The sequence below is a fragment of the Sus scrofa genome, chromosome 10 (assembly GCF_054392235.1).
Source record: "Sus scrofa isolate SSC_HxYL_T2T_F1_AM1 chromosome 10, Sscrofa_HxYL_maternal_Yorkshire_Landrace_v2.0, whole genome shotgun sequence".
Classification (NCBI taxonomy): domain Eukaryota; kingdom Metazoa; phylum Chordata; class Mammalia; order Artiodactyla; family Suidae; genus Sus; species Sus scrofa.
Window position 1 is genome coordinate 35,995,417 of NC_139392.1, and position 26,438 is coordinate 36,021,854.

The 26,438-nt window shown below is 50.8% G+C and overlaps 1 protein-coding gene across 16 annotated transcripts in view; it reads left to right on the forward strand.

Annotated features, from left to right (window-relative positions):
- LOC146398984 (uncharacterized) overlaps positions 1-26,438 on the forward strand; it is an 87,863-nt gene that overhangs the window by 47,388 nt on the left and 14,037 nt on the right. For 7 of the 16 annotated variants that reach the window (XM_084980932.1, XM_084980933.1, XM_084980929.1 and 4 more), the window contains 14 exons: positions 5,929-6,119; positions 6,569-6,593; positions 8,792-8,839; positions 9,886-10,014; positions 12,071-12,291; positions 13,016-13,040; positions 16,082-16,132; positions 16,492-16,539; positions 18,102-18,322; positions 19,047-19,071; positions 22,119-22,169; positions 22,529-22,576; positions 24,141-24,361; positions 25,086-25,110. In XM_084980932.1, the coding sequence (XP_084837058.1) occupies positions 6,578-6,593; positions 8,792-8,839; positions 9,886-10,014; positions 12,071-12,291; positions 13,016-13,040; positions 16,082-16,132; positions 16,492-16,539; positions 18,102-18,322; positions 19,047-19,071; positions 22,119-22,169; positions 22,529-22,576; positions 24,141-24,361; positions 25,086-25,110 (1,129 nt within the window). In that variant the 5' untranslated portion in view covers positions 5,929-6,119; positions 6,569-6,577. Of the gene's footprint in view, positions 1-928; positions 1,078-5,928; positions 6,120-6,568; positions 6,594-8,791; positions 8,840-9,885; positions 10,015-12,070; positions 12,292-13,015; positions 13,041-16,081; positions 16,133-16,491; positions 16,540-18,101; positions 18,323-19,046; positions 19,072-22,118; positions 22,170-22,528; positions 22,577-24,140; positions 24,362-25,085; positions 25,111-26,438 lie in introns of those variants that run through there. The other 9 variants (XM_084980938.1, XM_084980939.1, XM_084980936.1 and 6 more) reach the window with 5 other exon arrangements.

Here is a 26,438-nt window from a genome sequence, read left to right on the forward strand (position 1 = left end):
TCTCCCTTGTTGTCCTATCAGAAGAGCGATGCATTTGGTCTCTCAATTTTAGATACTTGGGGAGAATCAGCCATGGCAGAGTTGTCTCTCACAGCCTCCCATACCTTACACCCTCCCTGCTTGGCTTGAAATATTGCAGTGCTCTCAGTTTTCTCCAGGAATTGTCTCATGTTCCATGTGGGCTGGTGCTCAGTTTGCTCTCGAGCCAGATTTCATGACACTGTCCCAGGCACTGGTGTGATGAGGGGTTGAATTTTGAGAAGAATACATTTCATCCTAGAACTTTGAGTTAGCTAAAGTTTGTTGCTTAGAAAATTATGAGATATGTGTTTTAAGGCAACCCACTGTTGAAAGTAGGGTGAGTCCTTGTTTCCTAACTGTTCAAGGCATAGTAAGTTTTGTACGTATACAATGACAGGGACACTGTTAATGAAGAACCAGTGGAAAGATAGTGAAGTGTACAGATTGTTGCATCCAGAGAAAAATTCTACACACGGTCATTGAGTGAAGACTTTTGCAACTTGATGAACATATGCTTAGTGTGTGGCATTTTACAATTTAATTTCTATAACTACTCCTTTTCTTCTGGACAAATGTTACCTATGGAGTGTAAAAATGTCTGGTGCCTCAACTACCAGAAATGAGTGGAAATGGTATTTCCATCAAAAAATGGGAGCCCTTTTAAATCTCACCATGGTAGGATTTTGCAATTCCCCTAAACGTTGAAGACCCATTATATTTGGGGAGGTCTTTTTCTCTCCAGTAATGTCTTTTCAAAACAGAGAGTAATACTGTTTGATTGTAGGATGCAGTTTTTGAAATAAAATGTTGACCCTGTCCAGGGAAACGGCCACTAGGCTATATAGAGCAGGTGGACCCAGAGGGGGCAGAGTTGCCTTCCCTCTGAAAGTTCCAGGCCTCTGACCAGTTTCCACGGCAATGGAATGCTGCCCACGGAGCCTTGTGGTTCAACTGCCAGTCTGTGAGAAGAGACGTGTGTGTTGGCCACAGCTGGGAGGCTCTCCCCTTCACTGCTCAAGTGTCAGACGATGGGCAACCTTAGCTGTTGTTGCGGAGGTATGTTGCTACTGTTCTAAAGGCTGTTTCCTCAGATGGGTGGTTCATTTTGACTAAACATATTATCTCCATCTTTATCTCCATTGCCACCAGTCTCATCAGTCTCTCAAGCCATAGGTCTGTTATACAGGCTTGCTGTATGACTAAGGTATATCTTAATGCTCCGAGTGAGCCAACTGCCTCAAGTATTTTCCTAAATGTGAGAAAAGACTCGTGTCTCGTGGCAGTTTGAAACACGTTCTCCCAGAGCACAGAGACGGCAAACATGCCCCTCTGCCTTTTTCGAAGCACGAGGCCCTCGCTGTCAGCCCTGCAGTAGACATTCAAAAGAGGGACGTTACAGCGCCACTCTTCTCAGTGTACATGTCGATGTCTTAATGCACATGCTAGCAGTCCAAAGGCAGAGGAATTTCGATGGAGCAAGAAACGGGGATTTTTCAGGTTGGATTTCCCCGGGTTGATGAGGACTAGCCCACTGGCTCTTTGGGTGTTAGCTGGTAGTGTGGTGACAAGGGCCAGTGCCAGCAGGTTAGTGGGGTGAACATTGGGTAAGGAAAGGAAGGAAGGTCTCTCTGGTGATCCTCAGAGAGACCCAGGGTGGGGTCTTCAAGCTGAGGTCTGGAGGGGGTCTCTCTAGGAGGAGCACTGTCCCTGCCACTCTCAGGTCTAGAGAAGGATGAGGAGTGTCCAGAGTATAGAGTGGGTTTGGGTGACAGAAGACTTGCACTCTGGCCCATTGTCAGCCAGACCTTCGTCAAGGTTGCTCAGACTGGTGCTCTGATGCAACGTCAGTGAGACCTGGAGAGTCACAGATTTCCTTTCCTAACCCCGCCCCCCAGCAGGCACTCATCCGGATGGCCACCTCCCCAGTGAGTCCACAGGACTTGATCATCCAGGTGTGGTCTGCCGCAGGAAAGCTGATTCTTGCTAGAGCCGTCATGTGAACTTGAAGGTGTTTTGATCCCTGAGTCAAATTGGGGATCCAAGCAGACCGCTGTTCACATGAGGTGGTCAGCTGGTCACTGTGAAGGGCTGCCAAGGGAAGATTGGGGGAGGATGGGCCGAGTTGGGGTTTGTCTAGTCCTCCAGAGGAGCTCTTTTTGGATGAATGTTTGTATTTTGGGTTGTGGGTCAGAAGATAGAGGCAAAATGTTGGGTAAAGAATTGGACTGCTCTCCTGGCTCTGATATGTTCTCCAGGATCACCCCAGGACATCTTGGGGGCAGCAGGATTCAACAGAGAGAGAGAGAGAGAAAGTGGAGTTCTGGATTCAAGCAAGAGTCCAGGGCATGATCTCAGCGCCAAGCAGGCTTCAGTGGTTCAGGGGGATGTGTGACCTGAGGGAACCAACTGCACTCTTGTCCCAGATCTGCTCACACATGATTGGCGCGACTCTTGAGAAGATGCTCTAAGTTTCAGTGCTGTCCACTGGAAGATAGGGGTTCGAGCCCCTGTTTTGAACCCTCTTCCTCTAAAGTGGCATGATGTGCAGATCAGGGAACGTGACAGGAGACATTCTCCCTGAGCCATAAAGCCCCCTTCCCATGGAAAGGCCTTCTCCTGTTTGGTTCTTCCTCACTCTTTAATTATTGTCTGTATCTGGTCTATTTGGAATGTGGGTCTTTTTCTCTCACCTGTCTTGTGTTCTCAAGCAGAGAGTAACACTGTGTGGTTCTGGGATGCATTTTTTGAGACAACATGTTGACCCTGCACTGCCATCCCTGTCCGTAGAAAGACACATTAGTCTAGACAGAGCAGGTGGGCCCAGAGGGGGCAGAGTTGCCTTCCCTCTGAAAGTTCCAGGCCTTGACTGGTTGCCACAGCAATAGGATGATACCCACGGGGTCCTGCGGTCCAACTGCCACTCTGTGAGTGGAGAGGTGTGTGTTGGGCCACAACTGGGAGGCTCTCCCCTTCACCCCTCAAGAGTTGGACGATGGGCAACCTGAGCTGTTGTTGGGGAGGTATGTTGATACTGATCTAAAGGCTGTTCCATCAGATGGCATAGTTTACCCTGATGGAAAATGTTCTCTGATTTTTTTTTTTCATTTCCACCACTTCAATTTGTGTACAGAGATGTAAATCTCTTATACAGCCATTTTGTATTACTCTTAAGATTTTTAATTATTTCTTCCTGGTTGGGCGCCTCAATTTTTTTCTTAATTTATACAATACTCCTTCCTATTTCCCATGTACAAACCTTCTCCCATCACACTAACCCTGGTAATACCCTACTCTGCCTTTATTCAGTGCAGAGGGACCCTGATTCCATTCTTCAATACACATGATGGAAATGGGCATTTATAGCTCCACTCTTCTGAATGCACATATCAACGTCTGAAGCCACATAATTGCAATTTTTTTTTGTCCCTTTTGCTATTTCTTGGGCTGCTGCCACGGCATATGGAGGTTCCCAGGCTAGGGGTCGAATCGGAGCTGTAGCCGCCAGCCTACACCAGAGCCACAGCAACTCGGGATCCAATCCATATCTGCAACCTACACCACAGCTCAGAGCAATGCCGGATCTTTAACCCACTGAGCAAGGGCAGGGACCGAACCTGCAACCTCATGGTTCCTATTTGGATTCGTTAACCACTGCTCAACAACGGGAACTCCCAATAATTGCATTTTAAATGTAGAAATTGATTGTAAGGAGTGAAACTTGGATTTTCAAGTAGGATTTCCATGGGTTGATGATGATAAGCTCCCTGGGTAGTTGGCTATTCGCTGGTAGTGTGCTGAGAACACACAGTGCTGGTAGGTTCGTGGGGTGACCATTTGGTAACTGAGGGAAGGAGGGTCCGACTGGTGATCCACAGAGGGAGACTTAGGGTCAGGTCTTCAAGCTGAGAGTCTCTAAAGGGTCCCTTTTAGAGGATAGAAGACTATCCCTGCCACTGCAGGGTCTGAAGAAGGATGAGGAGTTTCCAGGGTACAGATTGGGTTTGGGTGAAGAATGACTTGAGCTCCTGCTCATTCTCAGCCAGACCTTGGTCCAGGCTGCAGAGGAGGAGCTCAGACTCCTATTGCTGTACAGCAGCAAGGGGTACAACATTGTCAGTCAACAGTATTTTCATCACAACAATTTTTTAAAGAAAATTGTGTGAGACATTGACAGTCAGAGATTTTAATTTACTAAACAGTCAGAGCACTGGCCCAGATGGTCTCCTCCCGAGTGAATTCCCAGGAACCTCTTATCCAGGCATGATTAGCTGAAGGGAAGCTCATTCTTGGCATTCAGTCGAGACTGTTCTAAGCTCTGAGCCATCTTGGGAGTGAAACAGACCCCTAGTCGCTGGAGGTTGTCAGCTGGTTGTCATGAAAGTGTAATGTGATGCAGTGGATGACATGAAGATTTGGGGGAGAATGCCTGGGTTGGAGTATCCACGGAGCCAGGGCAAAGCCTAGGTCCTTCAGAGGGGCTTTGTTTGGAGGAAAATGTTGGATTCAGATCAGGGATTAAAGCATGGAGACAAAGGGCTGGATAAGGGTTTGGACTGATGTCTTGGTTCAGCATCTCCTGCAGGGAAGGCATCAGAGCTTGCCCACTAAAACCTTGGGATGGGAGGACTTGTGGGAGAGTGAGAAGATCTCTTGATTCAAGGGTCCAGGGCATGGTCTTGGCCCTGAGCAGGTGTCCGGCCTTCAGGGTTCAGGGATTTCTGTCCTCAAGGAACCAACTACATTCTTGGCCCACATCCATCCTTCAACATTGCCGTGATTCTTGGCAAGTTAGTCTAAAGTTCAATGCCCTCTACTGTCAAATCAGGCTTACACTCTCTGGGTTGCACCCCCTTCGCCTGCAACCGGGCCAACTTGGGGATGAGAGGAGATGATGAGAGAGACGCTACATGACCTGGAAAGCTTCCTTCCCATGATGTTCTTCCATACTCTCTTGCTGTGGAGCTATTCAAACCCCCTCTTTTGATCCAACCAGCCCCAAGACTCAAGCTTATGCAGGTAGTCATTCAATGAAACCAATCCCAAATGTTAACAAGAGATCCGTGGATAAACCAAAGGCAGTATGAATCCACATAGGAATAAAATTCTACCGGAGAAAAAATTGTAATTATGTTAAATATGTTGCTACATGGATGATCCAAAATGAAACACACTTTTAACAATAGTGAAGTCAGACAGACACAGGAAAAGAAATATTGAACAATTCAACATATAGGCGGTAAGTAGATTAGGCAGATTGTCAAAGGTGGAAAGTAGAGAGGGCTAAGACTTGGCAGCAGGGCTGAAGGGGGAGTCATTGCTGAATGGGTGCAGAGGTCCTATAAGTTATGATGAGAAAGGTTGTTATGGACAGTGGTGCAAAGTACATGGCTTGTGAAGGCATGCCCGACCCCTGAATTTCCTATTGCCAAAGTATTCCAAAGAGAAGCATTATGTATCTAAGAAAAGAAAAGAGGTGAAACATCCCAGAGGATGGCGTGTGAACACAGGAGCACCCTGTGGGAAGAGTAGGGAAGCTGAAATGATCTCCTGCCATTTCAGAAGATGGAGGAATGTGGCTGGAGAGGAAAATGGGCAGGAGGATTCACGAGACTCTGTCATGGCAGCAGAGCCTGCATGCTCGTGTTGGCCATTTCTCAGATGGAGAATATGCCACGGAGAGGTTCCCTTTAGCAAGAGAGGCAGAGGCTCCCTTTCTCAGGTCTTTCAAGGTGCTCTCTGCCGTCCTTCAAAACGTTTACCCGGGAGGATGGGCCAAGAGAAGCTCCATCCATGCTTCATCCCACCCCCACCCCTTGACTCCCAGCCCATGTCCAGTCAGGTGTGGCACCCAGAGTACCTCCTGATCAGCATCACTGCCTTGCTGACAGTGACTGTGTGTCCCCCTAGAAACACACGACAATGTTGTGGAGGCCAGTGGGAGTGAGAAGACCGAAGAGGAGGCCCCAGCCAGGGAAAATGAGGAGGAGGAAGGCTCGCCCAATAACAAGGTGGAGGAGGAGGCCACAACAAGTGGAAATAACGAGGAGGAGTCCCCAGCCAGCGACAGGGCCGAGCAAGAAGCCCAGACTGCCCCCAAGGTAAGCTCACTTTTCATGATCTGAGATTTAAAAAGGTGCCTCCTTTCTTCTTGGATGTGCCTACTTCAGAAATGGAAATCGGAGGAAGTCCATTATAGAGGATATATGCAGATTCCTCTTTGAAGGGATGTTGAGTCAAAGTTTGGTACCAACCGATAACTCCTTGCAAGGGGCATTGGCAAAAGTGACCCTATCAGTTCTGCAGTGTATGGTAGGGAGCATTTTTCTTTGAAGAAGACCAAAATTTTTTTAAATGAACATGGCCTTGAGAGATCTTCCTTGAAAAGCTGGTGCCTTTTCCAAAGGTGTCTTTGCTGTCTTCTTTTGGGGAAACAGACTCAACTCTGCCTTCTGTCTGTGTGCCTGCGGTCCGCAACCACAGGAAGACCTGTGGCCACAGTGCAGAGGATGCTGTGACACTCACAGTGTTTTCTTTTCTCTCATCACAGGTGGATGGGATGGATGATGAAAGCCGTAAGTATTCTGGAACCCGGCTCTGCTGAGGAGAAGTCCAGGTGTTGAGGAAGGGCGGGGGGTGCTTTCCTGCCCCTTTGGTTGCAGAGACACCCTGATTCTGGGTTCCTCCTGGGAAAGGGGGTGAAGGATGGGGTGAAAGAGACTGACTTCCCACAAAAGGGCCATCCCAAGTCCTCGGGTCCCTGGAGGAAAGGAGGCTCTTTGTATGGTGGGGGTAGGTGTCCGGGAACATTGGGGGGTGTGCGTGTGAGGGCCTGTTGGTGTGATTGTGAACCAGTGTGAGTGGGTGTGTTTTGTGGGGAGTCACTTGTGCCTTAGCACCACATAGCTGTCCAGTTTCTCGTTGAACAGTCTCATGATGACCGCAGGCTAACTGTCCATTCCCTCATTCTCCCTGCACCCGCTGGGAGCAAGGTTTGGGGAAAAGGCTTTCCTTCCTCTGTTGGTCTTTCGTTTCCTCTTTTCTTCCCCCTCTGCTTGGTGCAGACTTTCATGCTGTTGTTTCAAATATGTGCCGTGAACTCGAGCCTCTTGAGGTTGTAAGTGTCCCGAGGGAGTGTTGTGAACGCTGTGCTCCCCCCGCACCTCCTGCCCACTCGGGGCAGCCACCCTTCCAGCCTCTGCTCAGGAGTGGTCTTTCAGACACCTCATGTGCATGACATCAGAGAGTCTTTGTCCTTCTGTGTCTGACTGGCTTCACTTGAAGTGATGTCCTCCAGCGAGTTCCTGTTGAGGCTCAGAGCTCATGAACCTGACCAGTACCTATGAGGACACGGGTTCGACCCTTGACCTTGCTCAGTGGGTTAAGGATCTGACTTTTCCCTGAGCCACGGTGTAGGTTGCAGACATGGCTCAGATCCCAAGTTGCTGTTGCTGTAGCATAGGCAAGCAGCTGTAGCTCTGATTCAGCTCCTAGCCTAGGAACCTCCAAATGCCTCAAGCGAGGCCCTAAAAAGACCAAAAGAAATGATATTGAGATTTTGATATGTGTTGTAGTGTACCTGCTATTTTTTCATGTAGTATGAAATGTCAATGATATTCCGTCTTCCAATCTATTTTTTTTATTTTTCTGTATTTTTCAGGCCTTGCTCATGACATAATGAAGTTCCCAGGTGAGGGGTCAAATCTGAGCTATTTATGCCATACTACACCAGAGCCACATCCACACCTACAACACACGTCTGTGACCTACACCACAGCTCAAATCAACACTGGACCCTTAACCCACTGAGTGAAGCCAGGGATTGAACCTGCTTCATCATGGATATTAGTTGGGTTCATTCCTGATGAGCCACAATGGGCACTCCTCCTTCCCCTCTGTGAACATGGAATGTCATTTGAATTCTTTGTGACTTATTCAATTCTTTCAGCAATGTTTTGTAGTTTTCAGTGTAAAAGTTGTTTCCTTTCTTAGAGCCCTGAGCCTGCTTTCCAGCTACTCCAGCAGCACCATGAGAAGGACGGGCTCGTGAAAACATTGGCGTGTCCCTCACTGCCTCTGCACTGAGCTCTGATTATGGCAGCACAGGTGTTGTGGGCCATACACAGCACCTCTGCTTACCCGTGGGTTCTGCTAGGAATCGGTCTAGAATGTCACCGTTGCCATCTCTCTTTGGGGGTCTGCAGGGCCTCCCAGAATTCCTGGCACAGGTTCATGAGCACAGGAGATACATACAGATGAATGATCAGGTCAGACCAGCCAACTGGTCTGCAGTAAAGCATGTCCGGGGAGGGGAGGTCATATCTTGCTCATCTTTGAATCTCCACCCTGAACACGATGCCTGATGTGGCAGTCACTGGCAGAGCACCTCTTTATACTTCATGGAATTCTGTAATAAATAGTGCAATCCATTCATATAAAACACAGCACCGTTCAATTGCTTACTCAGCTATCCCCTTTTCAGTGTGTGTAGAGGTGGAATTTCAGGTGTGTCAGTTTAGAGGTAGGAGCTATAAAGGGCCATAGAAGGAAGAAGTTGAAAGGTCATTCCTTCAGCACGTTGCTGTCCTTCGAATGTTGGCATCTGTGCTCACCTTGTGTGGAAGGGTCTCAGTCCATGGAGCAGAGGGAAGGTCTGGGAGCCTGGAGGAAAACCCAGGGTGATGCTCTGTAACCTGCAGTCACCTCAGGGAAGCAGGAGGAATGGGAGGGTCACTCTTTCTAACTCAATTCCCCGCGTGGTGTATTTCTACAGAGTCAGTGGTGGAGAGCATGAGCAGCCGCCAGGATGAGGAGGCTGCAGGTAGGGAAGAGCACGCAGCTGGGATCCAGTGGGAGAGGGTTCCTGGGAGCACCTGGGTTCCGCCTGCTGCCGGGAGAGGGAGGAAGTGGGGGATAGGACTTGGCGGGTGGGTGGGTGGGTGGCCTAATGAGTGGCACTCTGCTGTGGTGTTTTCCCCTGTGAAATGGATACCACGAAGAAGACTTGGGTCCCTGGTCTTTGTTGTGCTGTGTTTGTATTCCTCTCTCCTTTTCTTTGAGAGGGAGAATCGATTTTCCCTCCCAAAGCTGCTCCTTCCTGCTTTGGTCTCTGCCCGTTGTGCAAGTTTGCTTTGTGATTGGCACCGTGAGGGCCCAGTGCACAAGAGCTGTTGACTTGGTTTCCTTTATTGGCCTTGAGGGACCTGAAGTGGTGGCACCCAAAGCTCTCCTAGGCCCTTGACCCTGGAGACCAAGTTGGTCGAGTGAGTGTCAGGTGGTGGGTGAGAAGGCAGCTCTCTCACTCTGCATGTTCGGGATTTCTGACCTCCCTGTCCTATTGTGTCCTCACGGTGTGTCCTGAGGGAAGGGGCGTTCCCAGAGTTGGATGCCCAGAACAGGGAACTGAGGCACAGACAGATCTACATCTCCTTTTGTGGCATGTGTTTCTTCTACAGGGGATGTGAGGAGTTCCCTAGTGTCCTAGAGGCTAAAGATCGAGTGTTCGATCCCTTCCGTGGTGCAGAATCAAGTGCCTGGGTTGGGAACCACTGCATCCCCTGGGAGTGGTGACAATCAATCAGTCAACCAATGGGATTGACATCAGACCATTCTGCATGGTCATTATCTAGGTTGTCTCCGCTACCCAGAGGCATTTTCACACGAAACCTGTGTGGGGAGGTAATGTTTTGAAGTGCACCCCAAAGAGCAAGATCTTTCTAAGTAGAACTTGGATTCTGAAGGCTCTTCTGGGCGGCCGGGTGTTATGGGCTTTGAGGGCTTGGCCTGGGAGTCAATTATTAGTCATTTCCCTGTTATCTTCTGCAATCAGGATGTCACTCGTTCTCTCTGTTGTCATGTATTTTCCAGAATCTTGCTTTGGAAACCTAGGATCTTGCTTCAGGAGTCTGAGGGCAATTTTGTTCTTTACCACCTTGGCTGGAATAATCCCATGGTGGCCACACAACAGGGTGCACCCTGCCAATGAGCCAGATGAAGGTACTGTGGAACCTGACTCAATACATCCAGGCCTGAACAATGATTCTAGTTCATTCCGTGTTCCAAATTTCAGAACAAACTCTACAAATGCTACGCCACATCTTTCTTTTATTCCATGATGCAAATTCAAACGAACTAACTCGGAGTTCCCATCGTGGCGCAGTGGTTAATAAATCCGACTAGGAACCATGAGGTTGTGAGTTTGATCTCTGGCCTGGCTCAGTGGGTTAAGGATCCAGGGTTGCCGTGAGCCATGGTGTAGGTTGAAGATGTGGCTCGGATCCTGAGTTGCAGTGGCAGTGGTCACTGTAGGCCACTACAACTCTGATTAGACCCGTATCCTGGGAATCTCCATATGCTGAGGGAAGCAGGCCTAGAAAAGGCAAAATGACAAAAAAAGCAAAAAATAAATTGAATAACTCAGTTGGTAATTTCCCAACTATGGAAATAATGATTCATTTAAAATCGACATTTGGTTCCTGGTTAATAGCAAAGGTGACCTCACTCATTTTATGACATTTGCTGATATTTAACATTTCCAGTTGTAATAGATCCCTGCATGGAACCACATTTCCCAATTTGAAAACAATACTAGAAATGATTTAGAACAAGATTATATTAACAAGAAATGGTGGATATTACAGAAAGCTCCTCTAACCCATTCCTCCAATTTCCACCAATGACAACGTCCAGCACTGAATGGGGAACTCATGGTACACTGAGCAGCAAAAGATTCCTATAATTTTAATTAATGAAAAGTTCCCCATTTACATTCACATTCAGTTTTTGGGCTGTGCCAGTAGTTGAGGTTGGACACATGCAAAATATTAGGAGGCCCCAGTATGTTACCATAGAGAACGTGTACACTCCCATTTGTAGAAGGACGTTATTCCCAACAGCAAAGAGATGAAACCAATCACAAATGACAAGAGATCAGGAGAGAGATCAAATGCGATATGTGAACAGAAGAGAACAGTATTCTACCGGAAACAAAAGTAAAATTTTAAATAGGATACCAAGAGGATGATCCAAAAAAAAAAACTAAGTACTGTTTGACCAAAAGTGAGGCGTTCCCATCATGGCGTGCCAGCAGTGAAACCGATTAGGAAGCATGAGATTGTGAGTTTGACCCCTGGCCACAATCAGGGGGATAAGGATCTGGTGATGCCGTGAGCTGTGGTGTAGGTGGCAGATGCAGCTGGGATCCTGCCTTGCTGTGGCTCTGACATAAAATGGCAGCTACGGCTCCTATTAGACCCCTAGCCTGGGAACCTCCATATGCCATGCGTGTGGTCCTAAGAAGCAACAAGTATCAATAGAAAAAAAAAATAGAGAAATCAGGCAGCACAGAGAAGGAAATATCGTGCAACTCAACATATAGGCGGTAACCAGACTCGGCAGAGTGTCAGAGATGGAAAGTAGAAATGGCCAAGACCTGGCAGCAGGGCTGAAGGGGGAGTCATTCCTGAATGGGTGCAGAGGTCCTATGAGTTATGATGAGAAAAGTTGTTATGGACAGTGGTGCAAAGTACATAGCATTGGGAAGGCCTGCTCTCCCCGTGAGTTTCCTATTGCCAAAGTATTCCAAAGAGAAGCATTATGTATCTAAGAAAAGAAAAGAGGCGAAACATCCCAGAGGATGGCGTGTGAACACAGGAGCACCCTGTGGGAAGAGTAGGGAAGCTGAAATGATCTCCTGCCATTTCAGAAGATGGAGGAATGTGGCTGGAGAGGAAAATGGGCAGGAGGATTCACGAGACTCTGTCATGGCAGCAGAGCCTGCATGCTCGTGTTGGCCATTTCTCAGATGGAGAATATGCCACGGAGAGGTTCCCTTTAGCAAGAGAGGCAGAGGCTCCCTTTCTCAGGTCTTTCAAGGTGCTCTCTGCCGTCCTTCAAAACGTTTACCCGGGAGGATGGGCCAAGAGAAGCTCCATCCGTGCTTCATCCCACCCCCACCCCTTGACTCCCAGCCCATGTCCAGTCAGGTGAGGTGCCCAGAGTACCTCCCGAGCAGCACCACCGCCTTGCTGACAGTGACTGTGTGTCCCCCTAGCAACCCTCGATGATGTTGTGGAGGCCGGCGGGAGTGAGAAGACGGAGGAAGAGGCCCTGGCTGGGGCAAATGAGGAGGAGGTGGGGCCGGGAACTGAGAAGGTGCAGGAGGAGGCTGCCTGCATTGACGAGGCAGAGGAGGAGGCAGGCCCATCCCTTGAAAATGACGAGGAGTCCCCAGCCAGCGACCTGGTTGAGCAGGAAGACCAGCTTGCCCCCAAGGTAAGCTCACCTTTCTTGATCGGAGATTTAAAAAGGTGCCTCCTTTCTTCTTGGATGTGCCTACTTCAGAAAAGGAAATCTGAGCAAGTCCATTATAGAGGATATATGCACATTCCTCTGTGGAGGAATGTTGAGTCAAAGTTTGGTACCAACCAATAACTCCTTCCAAGGGGCATTGGCAAAAGGGACCACATCAGTTCCCAAGTGTACATAGGGAGCATTTGTCTTTGAAGAAGCCTGAATGTTTTGTTTTGTTGTCTTTTTGCCTTTTCTAGGGCCACTCCTGTGTCATATGGAGGTTCCCAGGCTCAGGGTCAAACCAGAGCTGTAGCCACCGGCCTGCGCCAGAGCCACAGCAACGCGGGATCCGAGCAACGTCTGCAACCTACACCTCAGCTCACGGCAATGCCGGATCCTTAACCCACTGAGCAAGGCCAGGGATCGAACCCGCAACCTCATGGTTCCTGGTCGGATTCGTTAACCACTGCGCCACGACGGGAACTCCAAAGAAGCCTGAATGTTTTTTAAATGAACGTGGACTTGGGAGGTCTTCCATGAAAAGCTGGTGCCTTTTCCACAGGTGTCTTTGCTGTCTTCTTTTGGGGAAACAGACTCAACTCTGCCTTCTGTCTGTGTGCCTGCGGTCCGCAACCACAGGAAGACCTGTGGCCACAGTGCAGAGGATGCTGTGACACTCACAGTGTTTTCTTTTCTCTCATCACAGGTGGACGGGATGGACGATGAAAGCCGTAAGTATTCTGGAACCCGGCTCTGCTGAGGAGAAGTCCAGGTGTTGAGGAAGGGCGGGGGGTGCTTTCCTGCCCCTTTGGTTGCAGAGACACCCTGATTCTGGGTTCCTCCTGGGAAAGGGGGTGAAGGATGGGGTGAAAGAGACTGACTTCCCACAAAAGGGCCATCCCAAGTCCTCGGGTCCCTGGAGGAAAGGAGGCTCTTTGTATGGTGGGGGTAGGTGTCCGGGAACATTGGGGGGTGTGCGTGTGAGGGCCTGTTGGTGTGATTGTGAACCAGTGTGAGTGGGTGTGTTTTGTGGGGAGTCACTTGTGCCTTAGCACCACATAGCTGTCCAGTTTCTCGTTGAACAGTCTCATGATGACCGCAGGCTAACTGTCCATTCCCTCATTCTCCCTGCACCCGCTGGGAGCAAGGTTTGGGGAAAAGGCTTTCCTTCCTCTGTTGGTCTTTCATTTCCTCTTTTCTTCCCCCTCTGCTTGGTGCAGACTTTCATGCTGTTGTTTCAAACATGTGCCATGAACTCGAGCCTCTTGAGGTTGTAAGTGTCCCGAGGAGTGTTGTGAACGCTGTGCTCCCCCCGCACCTCCTGCCCACTCGGGGCAGCCACCCTTCCAGCCTCTGCTCAGGAGTGGTCTTTCAGACACCTCATGTGCATGACATCAGAGAGTCTTTGTCCTTCTGTGTCTGACTGGCTTCACTTGAAGTGATGTCCTCCAGCGAGTTCCTGTTGAGGCTCAGAGCTCATGAACCTGACCAGTACCTATGAGGACACGGGTTCGACCCTTGGCCTTGCCCAGTGGGTGAAGAATCCCGCATTGCGGTGAGCTGCGGCAGAGGTCCCAGACGCGGCTGGTATCCAGCTTGGCTGTGGCTGTGGTGTCGGCCGGTGGCCACAGCTCTGATTTGCCGCCTCGCCTGGGAATTTCCATCTGCTGCGGGGGCAGCCCTCAAGCCCAAAAGTGAATCAGTCAATAATGTCCTGGAGTTCTCTGTGCATTGCTGCAATGGGTAGGGTTTCCTTCTTCTGTGACAACGGAATACCTTGCTATGGTCTGTATCCACCCCGTTGTCTTTCTCAGTCTGTGTGCCCGTGGACACTGGGGCTCTGTTTCTGTTGGGCTCTTGTGTATGGCGCTGCCGTGATCCTGGGATGGCAGGTCTCTTTACCCGACACTGATGGATCTTCCTTTACATGTCCATGCAGCAGTGGGATTGCAGGGTCCTGCCGTGGTGTTTCCCGTCCTGGCTGGCCCCGTTGACATTCCCTGCTACAGTGTCCAGAAGTCCCAGGCAGTCACATCTTCCCAAACATCTGTTCAGGTTTGAAAACACTCCGTGTCCTACCAGGTGGGAGGTGATACCTCGTGGTGCCTTTGCTTTGCCTTTCCATTGTGATAGGCGACTTTGGGAAACATGCCCTCTGTGTGCTGCTCTCTGTGGTCTTCTTGGACGGTGGGTCTCTCCCAGGCTTCCACTCATCTACAACTGAGGTATTTGCCTTTTGATTCAATTGATTTGTAGTTGTTTCCCATATATTCCAAATATGAGCCCCTGTTTCAAATACAAGATTTACAAATATCCTCTTCTGTAGGTTGTCTTTCCATTCAGTGGATTGTTAGACACTGTCCTTTCTGTTTGTTTCTATTTTAATGGAGGTACAGTGTTGTTTCACTCTCTGCTGTGGAGCAACGTTCCCCAGTCGTGTGTGTCCATTAACGTATGTTCCTTTTTTGATATTATTGCCGTCTGAGATCAGGTCGATTACAGGAGATTGGATCTCGTTCTCCGTGTGCTGCAACAGGAGGACCTTGTTGTCTCTCCATTCTCAATGCCGTAGTTGGCGTCAACTGCCCCCAAACTCCCAGTCCGTGCCCTTCACAACCACAAGTCTGTTCTCTGCATCCGTGGGTTCTGTGGACAGGTTCCTTTGTGCCGTGCTTTAGATTCCACCTCTAAGTGAGATCAGGTGGTATCCGTCTTTCTCTTTGTCACGTACTTCACTTTGCACGAGAATCTCCCGATCCATCCCTATTGTTTTGAGTGGCATTGGTTTCTTCTTCGATTTTCTGGCCGAGTCGTGAATTCCATCATCTATGTGGACCACATCGTCATGAGCCATTCATCTGTCTGTGGACATGAGGTGGCTTCCCTGTCTTGGCTGTTGTGAACAGTGCTGCCATAAACATAGAGGGGCATATGTCTTTTTCCTGGATACATTTGTCCTGATATTTCCCAGGGTGCTTGGCTTGCTAGGTCGCATGCCCTGCTGTGTTCAGTTTTCGCAGGACCCTCCATGGTGTCTTCCATAGTGGTTGTACCAGTGTACGTTCGCATCGGCAATGCTGGGGCGGGGGAGCCTTTTCTCCACCCGTATCTGCGACCAGAGCTCTCGGCAACGCTGGATCCTTAACCCCCTCAGCGAGGCCAGGGATCAACCCCGCAAGCTCGTGGTTCCTAGTCGGATTCGTTTCCGCTGTGCCCTGACGGGAACTCCTGGGTGGTTTCTTTGCTGTTGTTGTTGTGGAGGTGTATGAGTTTTCTTTATATATGTTTTGGAGGTGAACCTCACGGGCAGTGGTCCCTTTCTCCTCAGTGCTTCTGTAGAGCTGCTGTCCACAGTGTGCCAGCCACTGGCCAGAAGGAGCCATTTCTGCTTAATTGAGTTCAGTCAGTAGTTAGGTCTGCCTCTTGCAGTGAACAGAATAAAGCAGCCTATGGTTCACTCCCAGGGGCCACCACACAAGTGTGTCCATGCAGCTGGAATTTCAGGTGTGTCACCCTGGAGCTGAGGCCTCCAGATGGACTCGTAGAAGGGAGATGTGTAAGGCTCCATCCCTCAGCAGCCCACGATCTCTGAAGGTTTGCCACTGTGGCCAATGTTTTATGGAAGCTTCTGAGGCCGTAGAGCAGAGGGAAGTTCTGAGCACACGGAGGACAAGCCAGGGTGGTGCTGTGTGGCCGCAAACAACCCTAAGTAGGGGATACGTGTGGGGGACAGGCTCTAACACCTTGATTCCTTATGTCTGTGTCTCTGCAGTATGTTTCATGGAGAGTCTGAGTGACAGCAACCATGATGAAAGTGATACAGGTAAGAACAGCTCTCAGGTAGGAGCCAATGGGAGAGGGATCCCGGGACACTTGGGTGACGCCTGCTGCTTGGAGTGTGGGGCAGGTGAGTCTGAAACTTAAAAACAGAAAGAAATTGATGTAAAGATGTTCACCGCCTACTTTAATAAGGAGAGGGAGCAGATATGAGATGCCTGAATGTTGGCATCTGTGCTCACCTTGTGTGGAAGGGTCTCAGTCCATGGAGCAGAGGGAGGGTCTGGGCACCTGGAGGAAAAACCAGGGTGATGCTCTGTACCCGTAGTCACCTCAGGGAAGCCGGAGAAACGGGAGGGCCACTCTTTCTAACTCCTTGATTCCCCTGATGGTGTGTTTCTACAGACTCAGTGGTGGAGAGCCTGAGCAGCCGCCAGGATGAGGAGGCTGCAGGTAGGGAAGAGCACGCAGCTGGGATCCAGTGGGAGAGGGTTCCTGGGAGCACCTGGGTTCCGCCTGCTGCCGGGAGAGGGAGGAAGTGGGGGATAGGACTTGGCGGGTGGGTGGGTGGGTGGCCTAATGAGTGGCACTCTGCTGTGGTGTTTTCCCCTGTGAAATGGATACCACGAAGAAGACTTGGGTCCCTGGTCTTTGTTGTGCTGTGTTTGTATTCCTCTCTCCTTTTCTTTGAGAGGGAGAATCGATTTTCCCTCCCAAAGCTGCTCCTTCCTGCTTTGGTCTCTGCCCGTTGTGCAAGTTTGCTTTGTGATTGGCACCGTGAGGGCCCAGTGCACAAGAGCTGTTGACTTGGTTTCCTTTATTGGCCTTGAGGGACCTGAAGTGGTGGCACCTGAAGTGGTGGCACCTTGACCCTGGAGACCAAGTTGGTCGAGTGAGTGTCAGGTGGTGGGTGAGAAGGCAGCTCTCTGGCTCTGCATGTTTGGGATTTCTGGCCTCCCTGTCCTATTGTGTCCTCACGGTGTGTCCTGAGGGAAGGGATGTTCGCAGAGTTGGATGAGTTAAAGGAGGCATACTTGGAGTTCCAGTGGTTAAGGAATCCAACTAGGAACCATGAGATTGCGGGTTCGATCGCTGGCCTCACTCAGTGAGTTAAGGATCCAGTAATGCCGTGAGCTGTGGTGTAGGTGGCAGATGCAGCTGGGATCCTGCCTTGCTGTGGCTCTGACATAAAATGGCAGCTACGGCTCCTATTAGACCCCTAGCCTGGGAACCTCCGTATGGCATGTGTGTGGCCCTAAAAAGCAACAAGTATCAATAGAAAAAAAAATAGAGAAATCAGGCAGCACAGAGAAGGAAATATCGTGCAACTCAACATATAGGCGGTAACCAGACTCGGCAGAGTGTCAGAGATGGAAAGTAGAAATGGCCAAGACCTGGCAGCAGGGCTGAAGGGGGAGTCATTCCTGAATGGGTGCAGAGGTCCTATGAGTTATGATGAGAAAAGTTGTTATGGACAGTGGTGCAAAGTACATAGCATTGGGAAGGCCTGCTCTCCCCGTGAGTTTCCTATTGCCAAAGTATTCCAAAGAGAAGCATTATGTATCTAAGAAAAGAAAAGAGGCGAAACATCCCAGAGGATGGCGTGTGAACACAGGAGCACCCTGTGGGAAGAGTAGGGAAGCTGAAATGATCTCCTGCCATTTCAGAAGATGGAGGAATGTGGCTGGAGAGGAAAATGGGCAGGAGGATTCACGAGACTCTGTCATGGCAGCAGAGCCTGCATGCTCGTGTTGGCCATTTCTCAGATGGAGAATATGCCACGGAGAGGTTCCCTTTAGCAAGAGAGGCAGAGGCTCCCTTTCTCAGGTCTTTCAAGGTGCTCTCTGCCGTCCTTCAAAACGTTTACCCGGGAGGATGGGCCAAGAGAAGCTCCATCCGTGCTTCATCCCACCCCCACCCCTTGACTCCCAGCCCATGTCCAGTCAGGTGAGGTGCCCAGAGTACCTCCCGAGCAGCACCACCGCCTTGCTGACAGTGACTGTGTGTCCCCCTAGCAACCCTCGATGATGTTGTGGAGGCCGGCGGGAGTGAGAAGACGGAGGAAGAGGCCCTGGCTGGGGCAAATGAGGAGGAGGTGGGGCCGGGAACTGAGAAGGTGCAGGAGGAGGCTGCCTGCATTGACGAGGCAGAGGAGGAGGCAGGCCCATCCCTTGAAAATGACGAGGAGTCCCCAGCCAGCGACCTGGTTGAGCAGGAAGACCAGCTTGCCCCCAAGGTAAGCTCACCTTTCTTGATCGGAGATTTAAAAAGGTGCCTCCTTTCTTCTTGGATGTGCCTACTTCAGAAAAGGAAATCTGAGCAAGTCCATTATAGAGGATATATGCACATTCCTCTGTGGAGGAATGTTGAGTCAAAGTTTGGTACCAACCAATAACTCCTTCCAAGGGGCATTGGCAAAAGGGACCACATCAGTTCCCAAGTGTACATAGGGAGCATTTGTCTTTGAAGAAGCCTGAATGTTTTGTTTTGTTGTCTTTTTGCCTTTTCTAGGGCCATTCCTGTGGCATATGGAGATTCCCAGGCTCAGGGTCAAACCAGAGCTGTAGCCACCGGCCTGCGCCAGAGCCACAGCAACGCGGGATCCGAGCAACGTCTGCAACCTACACCTCAGCTCACGGCAATGCCGGATCCTTAACCCACTGAGCAAGGCCAGGGATCGAACCCGCAACCTCATGGTTCCTGGTCGGATTCGTTAACCACTGCGCCACGACGGGAACTCCAAAGAAGCCTGAATGTTTTTTAAATGAACGTGGACTTGGGAGGTCTTCCATGAAAAGCTGGTGCCTTTTCCACAGGTGTCTTTGCTGTCTTCTTTTGGGGAAACGGACTCAACTCTGCCTTCTGTCTGTGTGCCTGCGGTCCGCAACCACAGGAAGACCTGTGGCCACAGTGCAGAGGATGCTGTGACACTCACAGTGTTTTCTTTTCTCTCATCACAGGTGGACGGGATGGACGATGAAAGCCGTAAGTATTCTGGAACCCGGCTCTGCTGAGGAGAAGTCCAGGTGTTGAGGAAGGGCGGGGGGTGCTTTCCTGCCCCTTTGGTTGCAGAGACACCCTGATTCTGGGTTCCTCCTGGGAAAGGGGGTGAAGGATGGGGTGAAAGAGACTGACTTCCCACAAAAGGGCCATCCCAAGTCCTCGGGTCCCTGGAGGAAAGGAGGCTCTTTGTATGGTGGGGGTAGGTGTCCGGGAACATTGGGGGGTGTGCGTGTGAGGGCCTGTTGGTGTGATTGTGAACCAGTGTGAGTGGGTGTGTTTTGTGGGGAGTCACTTGTGCCTTAGCACCACATAGCTGTCCAGTTTCTCGTTGAACAGTCTCATGATGACCGCAGGCTAACTGTCCATTCCCTCATTCTCCCTGCACCCGCTGGGAGCAAGGTTTGGGGAAAAGGCTTTCCTTCCTCTGTTGGTCTTTCGTTTCCTCTTTTCTTCCCCCTCTGCTTGGTGCAGACTTTCATGCTGTTGTTTCAAACATGTGCCATGAACTCGAGCCTCTTGAGGTTGTAAGTGTCCCGAGGAGTGTTGTGAACGCTGTGCTCCCCCCGCACCTCCTGCCCACTCGGGGCAGCCACCCTTCCAGCCTCTGCTCAGGAGTGGTCTTTCAGACACCTCATGTGCATGACATCAGAGAGTCTTTGTCCTTCTGTGTCTGACTGGCTTCACTTGAAGTGATGTCCTCCAGCGAGTTCCTGTTGAGGCTCAGAGCTCATGAACCTGACCAGTACCTATGAGGACACGGGTTCGACCCTTGGCCTTGCCCAGTGGGTGAAGAATCCCGCATTGCGGTGAGCTGCGGCAGAGGTCCCAGACGCGGCTGGTATCCAGCTTGGCTGTGGCTGTGGTGTCGGCCGGTGGCCACAGCTCTGATTTGCCGCCTCGCCTGGGAATTTCCATCTGCTGCGGGGGCAGCCCTCAAGCCCAAAAGTGAATCAGTCAATAATGTCCTGGAGTTCTCTGTGCATTGCTGCAATGGGTAGGGTTTCCTTCTTCTGTGACAACGGAATACCTTGCTATGGTCTGTATCCACCCCGTTGTCTTTCTCAGTCTGTGTGCCCGTGGACACTGGGGCTCTGTTTCTGTTGGGCTCTTGTGTATGGCGCTGCCGTGATCCTGGGATGGCAGGTCTCTTTACCCGACACTGATGGATCTTCCTTTACATGTCCATGCAGCAGTGGGATTGCAGGGTCCTGCCGTGGTGTTTCCCGTCCTGGCTGGCCCCGTTGACATTCCCTGCTACAGTGTCCAGAAGTCCCAGGCAGTCACATCTTCCCAAACATCTGTTCAGGTTTGAAAACACTCCGTGTCCTACCAGGTGGGAGGTGATACCTCGTGGTGCCTTTGCTTTGCCTTTCCATTGTGATAGGCGACTTTGGGAAACTTGCCCTCTGTGTGCTGCTCTCTGTGGTCTTCTTGGACGGTGGGTCTCTCCCAGGCTTCCACTCATCTACAACTGAGGTATTTGCCTTTTGATTCAATTGATTTGTAGTTGTTTCCCATATATTCCAAATATGAGCCCCTGTTTCAAATACAAGATTTACAAATATCCTCTTCTGTAGGTTGTCTTTCCATTCAGTGGATTGTTAGACACTGTCCTTTCTGTTTGTTTCTATTTTAATGGAGGTACAGTGTTGTTTCACTCTCTGCTGTGGAGCAACGTTCCCCAGTCGTGTGTGTCCATTAACGTATGTTCCTTTTTTGATATTATTGCCGTCTGAGATCAGGTCGATTACAGGAGATTGGATCTCGTTCTCCGTGTGCTGCAACAGGAGGACCTTGTTGTCTCTCCATTCTCAATGCCGTAGTTGGCGTCAACTGCCCCCAAACTCCCAGTCCGTGCCCTTCACAACCACAAGTCTGTTCTCTGCATCCGTGGGTTCTGTGGACAGGTTCCTTTGTGCCGTGCTTTAGACTCCACCTCTAAGTGAGATCAGGTGGTATCCGTCTTTCTCTTTGTCACGTACTTCACTTTGCACGAGAATCTCCCGATCCATCCCTATTGTTTTGAGTGGCATTGGTTTCTTCTTCGATTTTCTGGCCGAGTCGTGAATTCCATCATCTATGTGGACCACATCGTCATGAGCCATTCATCTGTCTGTGGACATGAGGTGGCTTCCCTGTCTTGGCTGTTGTGAACAGTGCTGCCATAAACATAGAGGGGCATATGTCTTTTTCCTGGATACATTTCTCCTGATATTTCCCAGGGTGCTCGGCTTGCTAGGTCGCATGCCCTGCTGTGTTCAGTTTTCGCAGGACCCTCCATGGTGTCTTCCATAGTGGTTGTACCAGTGTACGTTCGCATCGGCAATGCTGGGGCGGGGGAGCCTTTTCTCCACCCGTATCTGCGACCGACACCAGAGCTCTCGGCAACGCTGGATCCTTAACCCCCTCAGCGAGGCCAGGGATCAACCCCGCAAGCTCGTGGTTCCTAGTCGGATTCGTTTCCGCTGTGCCCTGACGGGAACTCCTGGGTGGTTTCTTTGCTGTTGTTGTTGTGGAGGTGTATGAGTTTTCTTTATTTATGTTTTGGAGGTGAACCTCACGGGCAGTGGTCCCTTTCTCCTCAGTGCTTCTGTAGAGCTGCTGTCCACAGTGTGCCAGCCACTGGCCAGAAGGAGCCATTTCTGCTTAATTGAGTTCAGTCAGTAGTTAGGTCTGCCTCTTGCAGTGAACAGAATAAAGCAGCCTATGGTTCACTCCCAGGGGCCACCACACAAGTGTGTCCATGCAGCTGGAATTTCAGGTGTGTCACCCTGGAGCTGAGGCCTCCAGATGGACTCGTAGAAGGGAGATGTGTAAGGCTCCATCCCTCAGCAGCCCACGATCTCTGAAGGTTTGCCACTGTGGCCAATGTTTTATGGAAGCTTCTGAGGCCGTAGAGCAGAGGGAAGTTCTGAGCACACGGAGGACAAGCCAGGGTGGTGCTGTGTGGCCGCAAACAACCCTAAGTAGGGGATACGTGTGGGGGACAGGCTCTAACACCTTGATTCCTTATGTCTGTGTCTCTGCAGTATGTTTCATGGAGAGTCTGAGTGACAGCAACCATGATGAAAGTGATACAGGTAAGAACAGCTCTCAGGTAGGAGCCAATGGGAGAGGGATCCCGGGACACTTGGGTGACGCCTGCTGCTTGGAGTGTGGGGCAGGTGAGTCTGAAACTTAAAAACAGAAAGAAATTGATGTAAAGATGTTCACCGCCTACTTTAATAAGGAGAGGGAGCAGATATGAGATGCCTGAATGTTGGCATCTGTGCTCACCTTGTGTGGAAGGGTCTCAGTCCATGGAGCAGAGGGAGGGTATGGGCACCTGGAGGAAAAACCAGGGTGATGCTCTGTACCCGTAGTCACCTCAGGGAAGCCAGAGAAACGGGAGGGCCACTCTTTCTAACTCCTTGATTCCCCTGATGGTGTGTTTCTACAGACTCAGTGGTGGAGAGCCTGAGCAGCCGCCAGGATGAGGAGGCTGCAGGTAGGGAAGAGCACGCAGCTGGGATCCAGTGGGAGAGGGTTCCTGGGAGCACCTGGGTTCCGCCTGCTGCCGGGAGAGGGAGGAAGTGGGGGATAGGACTTGGCGGGTGGGTGGGTGGGTGGCCTAATGAGTGGCACTCTGCTGTGGTGTTTTCCCCTGTGAAATGGATACCACGAAGAAGACTTGGGTCCCTGGTCTTTGTTGTGCTGTGTTTGTATTCCTCTCTCCTTTTCTTTGAGAGGGAGAATCGATTTTCCCTCCCAAAGCTGCTCCTTCCTGCTTTGGTCTCTGCCCGTTGTGCAAGTTTGCTTTGTGATTGGCACCGTGAGGGCCCAGTGCACAAGAGCTGTTGACTTGGTTTCCTTTATTGGCCTTGAGGGACCTGAAGTGGTGGCACCTGAAGTGGTGGCACCTTGACCCTGGAGACCAAGTTGGTCGAGTGAGTGTCAGGTGGTGGGTGAGAAGGCAGCTCTCTGGCTCTGCATGTTTGGGATTTCTGGCCTCCCTGTCCTATTGTGTCCTCACGGTGTGTCCTGAGGGAAGGGATGTTCGCAGAGTTGGATGAGTTAAAGGAGGCATACTTGGAGTTCCAGTGGTTAAGGAATCCAACTAGGAACCATGAGATTGCGGGTTCGATCGCTGGCCTCACTCAGTGAGTTAAGGATCCAGTAATGCCGTGAGCTGTGGTGTAGGTGGCAGATGCAGCTGGGATCCTGCCTTGCTGTGGCTCTGACATAAAATGGCAGCTACGGCTCCTATTAGACCCCTAGCCTGGGAACCTCCATATGGCATGTGTGTGGCCCTAAAAAGCAACAAGTATCAATAGAAAAAAAAAAATAGAGAAATCAGGCAGCACAGAGAAGGAAATATCGTGCAACTCAACATATAGGTGGTAACCAGACTCGGCAGAGTGTCAGAGATGGAAAGTAGAAATGGCCAAGACCTGGCAGCAGGGCTGAAGGGGGAGTCATTCCTGAATGGGTGCAGAGGTCCTATGAGTTATGATGAGAAAAGTTGTTATGGACAGTGGTGCAAAGTACATAGCATTGGGAAGGCCTGCTCTCCCCGTGAGTTTCCTATTGCCAAAGTATTCCAAAGAGAAGCATTATGTATCTAAGAAAAGAAAAGAGGTGAAACATCCCAAAGGATGGCGTGTGAACACAGGAGTACCCTGTGGGAAGAGTAGGGAAGCTGAAATGATCTCCTGCCATTTCAGAAGATGGAGGAATGTGGCTGGAGAGGAAAATGGGCAGGAGGATTCACGAGACTCTGTCATGGCAGCAGAGCCTGCATGCTCGTGTTGGCCATTTCTCAGATGGAGATAATGCCACGGAGAGGTTCCCTTTAGCAAGAGAGGCAGAGGCTCCCTTTCTCAGGTCTTTCAAGGTGCTCTCTGCCGTCCTTCAAAACGTTTACCCGGGAGGATGGGCCAAGAGAAGCTCCATCCGTGCTTCATCCCACCCCCACCCCTTGACTCCCAGCCCATGTCCAGTCAGGTGAGGTGCCCAGAGTACCTCCCGAGCAGCACCACCGCCTTGCTGACAGTGACTGTGTGTCCCCCTAGCAACCCTCGATGATGTTGTGGAGGCCGGCGGGAGTGAGAAGACGGAGGAAGAGGCCCTGGCTGGGGCAAATGAGGAGGAGGTGGGGCCGGGAACTGAGAAGGTGCAGGAGGAGGCTGCCTGCATTGACGAGGCAGAGGAGGAGGCAGGCCCATCCCTTGAAAATGACGAGGAGTCCCCAGCCAGCGACCTGGTTGAGCAGGAAGACCAGCTTGCCCCCAAGGTAAGCTCACCTTTCTTGATCGGAGATTTAAAAAGGTGCCTCCTTTCTTCTTGGATGTGCCTACTTCAGAAAAGGAAATCTGAGCAAGTCCATTATAGAGGATATATGCACATTCCTCTGTGGAGGAATGTTGAGTCAAAGTTTGGTACCAACCAATAACTCCTTCCAAGGGGCATTGGCAAAAGGGACCACATCAGTTCCCAAGTGTACATAGGGAGCATTTGTCTTTGAAGAAGCCTGAATGTTTTGTTTTGTTGTCTTTTTGCCTTTTCTAGGGCCATTCCTGTGGCATATGGAGGTTCCCAGGCTCAGGGTCAAACCAGAGCTGTAGCCACCGGCCTGCGCCAGAGCCACAGCAACGCGGGATCCGAGCAACGTCTGCAACCTACACCTCAGCTCACGGCAATGCCGGATCCTTAACCCACTGAGCAAGGCCAGGGATCGAACCCGCAACCTCATGGTTCCTGGTCGGATTCGTTAACCACTGTGCCACGACGGGAACTCCAAAGAAGCCTGAATGTTTTTTAAATGAACGTGGACTTGGGAGGTCTTCCATGAAAAGCTGGTGCCTTTTCCACAGGTGTCTTTGCTGTCTTCTTTTGGGGAAACGGACTCAACTCTGCCTTCTGTCTGTGTGCCTGCGGTCCGCAACCACAGGAAGACCTGTGGCCACAGTGCAGAGGATGCTGTGACACTCACAGTGTTTTCTTTTCTCTCATCACAGGTGGACGGGATGGACGATGAAAGCCGTAAGTATTCTGGAACCCGGCTCTGCTGAGGAGAAGTCCAGGTGTTGAGGAAGGGCGGGGGGTGCTTTCCTGCCCCTTTGGTTGCAGAGACACCCTGATTCTGGGTTCCTCCTGGGAAAGGGGGTGAAGGATGGGGTGAAAGAGACTGACTTCCCACAAAAGGGCCATCCCAAGTCCTCGGGTCCCTGGAGGAAAGGAGGCTCTTTGTATGGTGGGGGTAGGTGTCCGGGAACATTGGGGGGTGTGCGTGTGAGGGCCTGTTGGTGTGATTGTGAACCAGTGTGAGTGGGTGTGTTTTGTGGGGAGTCACTTGTGCCTTAGCACCACATAGCTGTCCAGTTTCTCGTTGAACAGTCTCATGATGACCGCAGGCTAACTGTCCATTCCCTCATTCTCCCTGCACCCGCTGGGAGCAAGGTTTGGGGAAAAGGCTTTCCTTCCTCTGTTGGTCTTTCGTTTCCTCTTTTCTTCCCCCTCTGCTTGGTGCAGACTTTCATGCTGTTGTTTCAAACATGTGCCATGAACTCGAGCCTCTTGAGGTTGTAAGTGTCCCGAGGAGTGTTGTGAACGCTGTGCTCCCCCCGCACCTCCTGCCCACTCGGGGCAGCCACCCTTCCAGCCTCTGCTCAGGAGTGGTCTTTCAGACACCTCATGTGCATGACATCAGAGAGTCTTTGTCCTTCTGTGTCTGACTGGCTTCACTTGAAGTGATGTCCTCCAGCGAGTTCCTGTTGAGGCTCAGAGCTCATGAACCTGACCAGTACCTATGAGGACACGGGTTCGACCCTTGGCCTTGCCCAGTGGGTGAAGAATCCCGCATTGCGGTGAGCTGCGGCAGAGGTCCCAGACGCGGCTGGTATCCAGCTTGGCTGTGGCTGTGGTGTCGGCCGGTGGCCACAGCTCTGATTTGCCGCCTCGCCTGGGAATTTCCATCTGCTGCGGGGGCAGCCCTCAAGCCCAAAAGTGAATCAGTCAATAATGTCCTGGAGTTCTCTGTGCATTGCTGCAATGGGTAGGGTTTCCTTCTTCTGTGACAACGGAATACCTTGCTATGGTCTGTATCCACCCCGTTGTCTTTCTCAGTCTGTGTGCCCGTGGACACTGGGGCTCTGTTTCTGTTGGGCTCTTGTGTATGGCGCTGCCGTGATCCTGGGATGGCAGGTCTCTTTACCCGACACTGATGGATCTTCCTTTACATGTCCATGCAGCAGTGGGATTGCAGGGTCCTGCCGTGGTGTTTCCCGTCCTGGCTGGCCCCGTTGACATTCCCTGCTACAGTGTCCAGAAGTCCCAGGCAGTCACATCTTCCCAAACATCTGTTCAGGTTT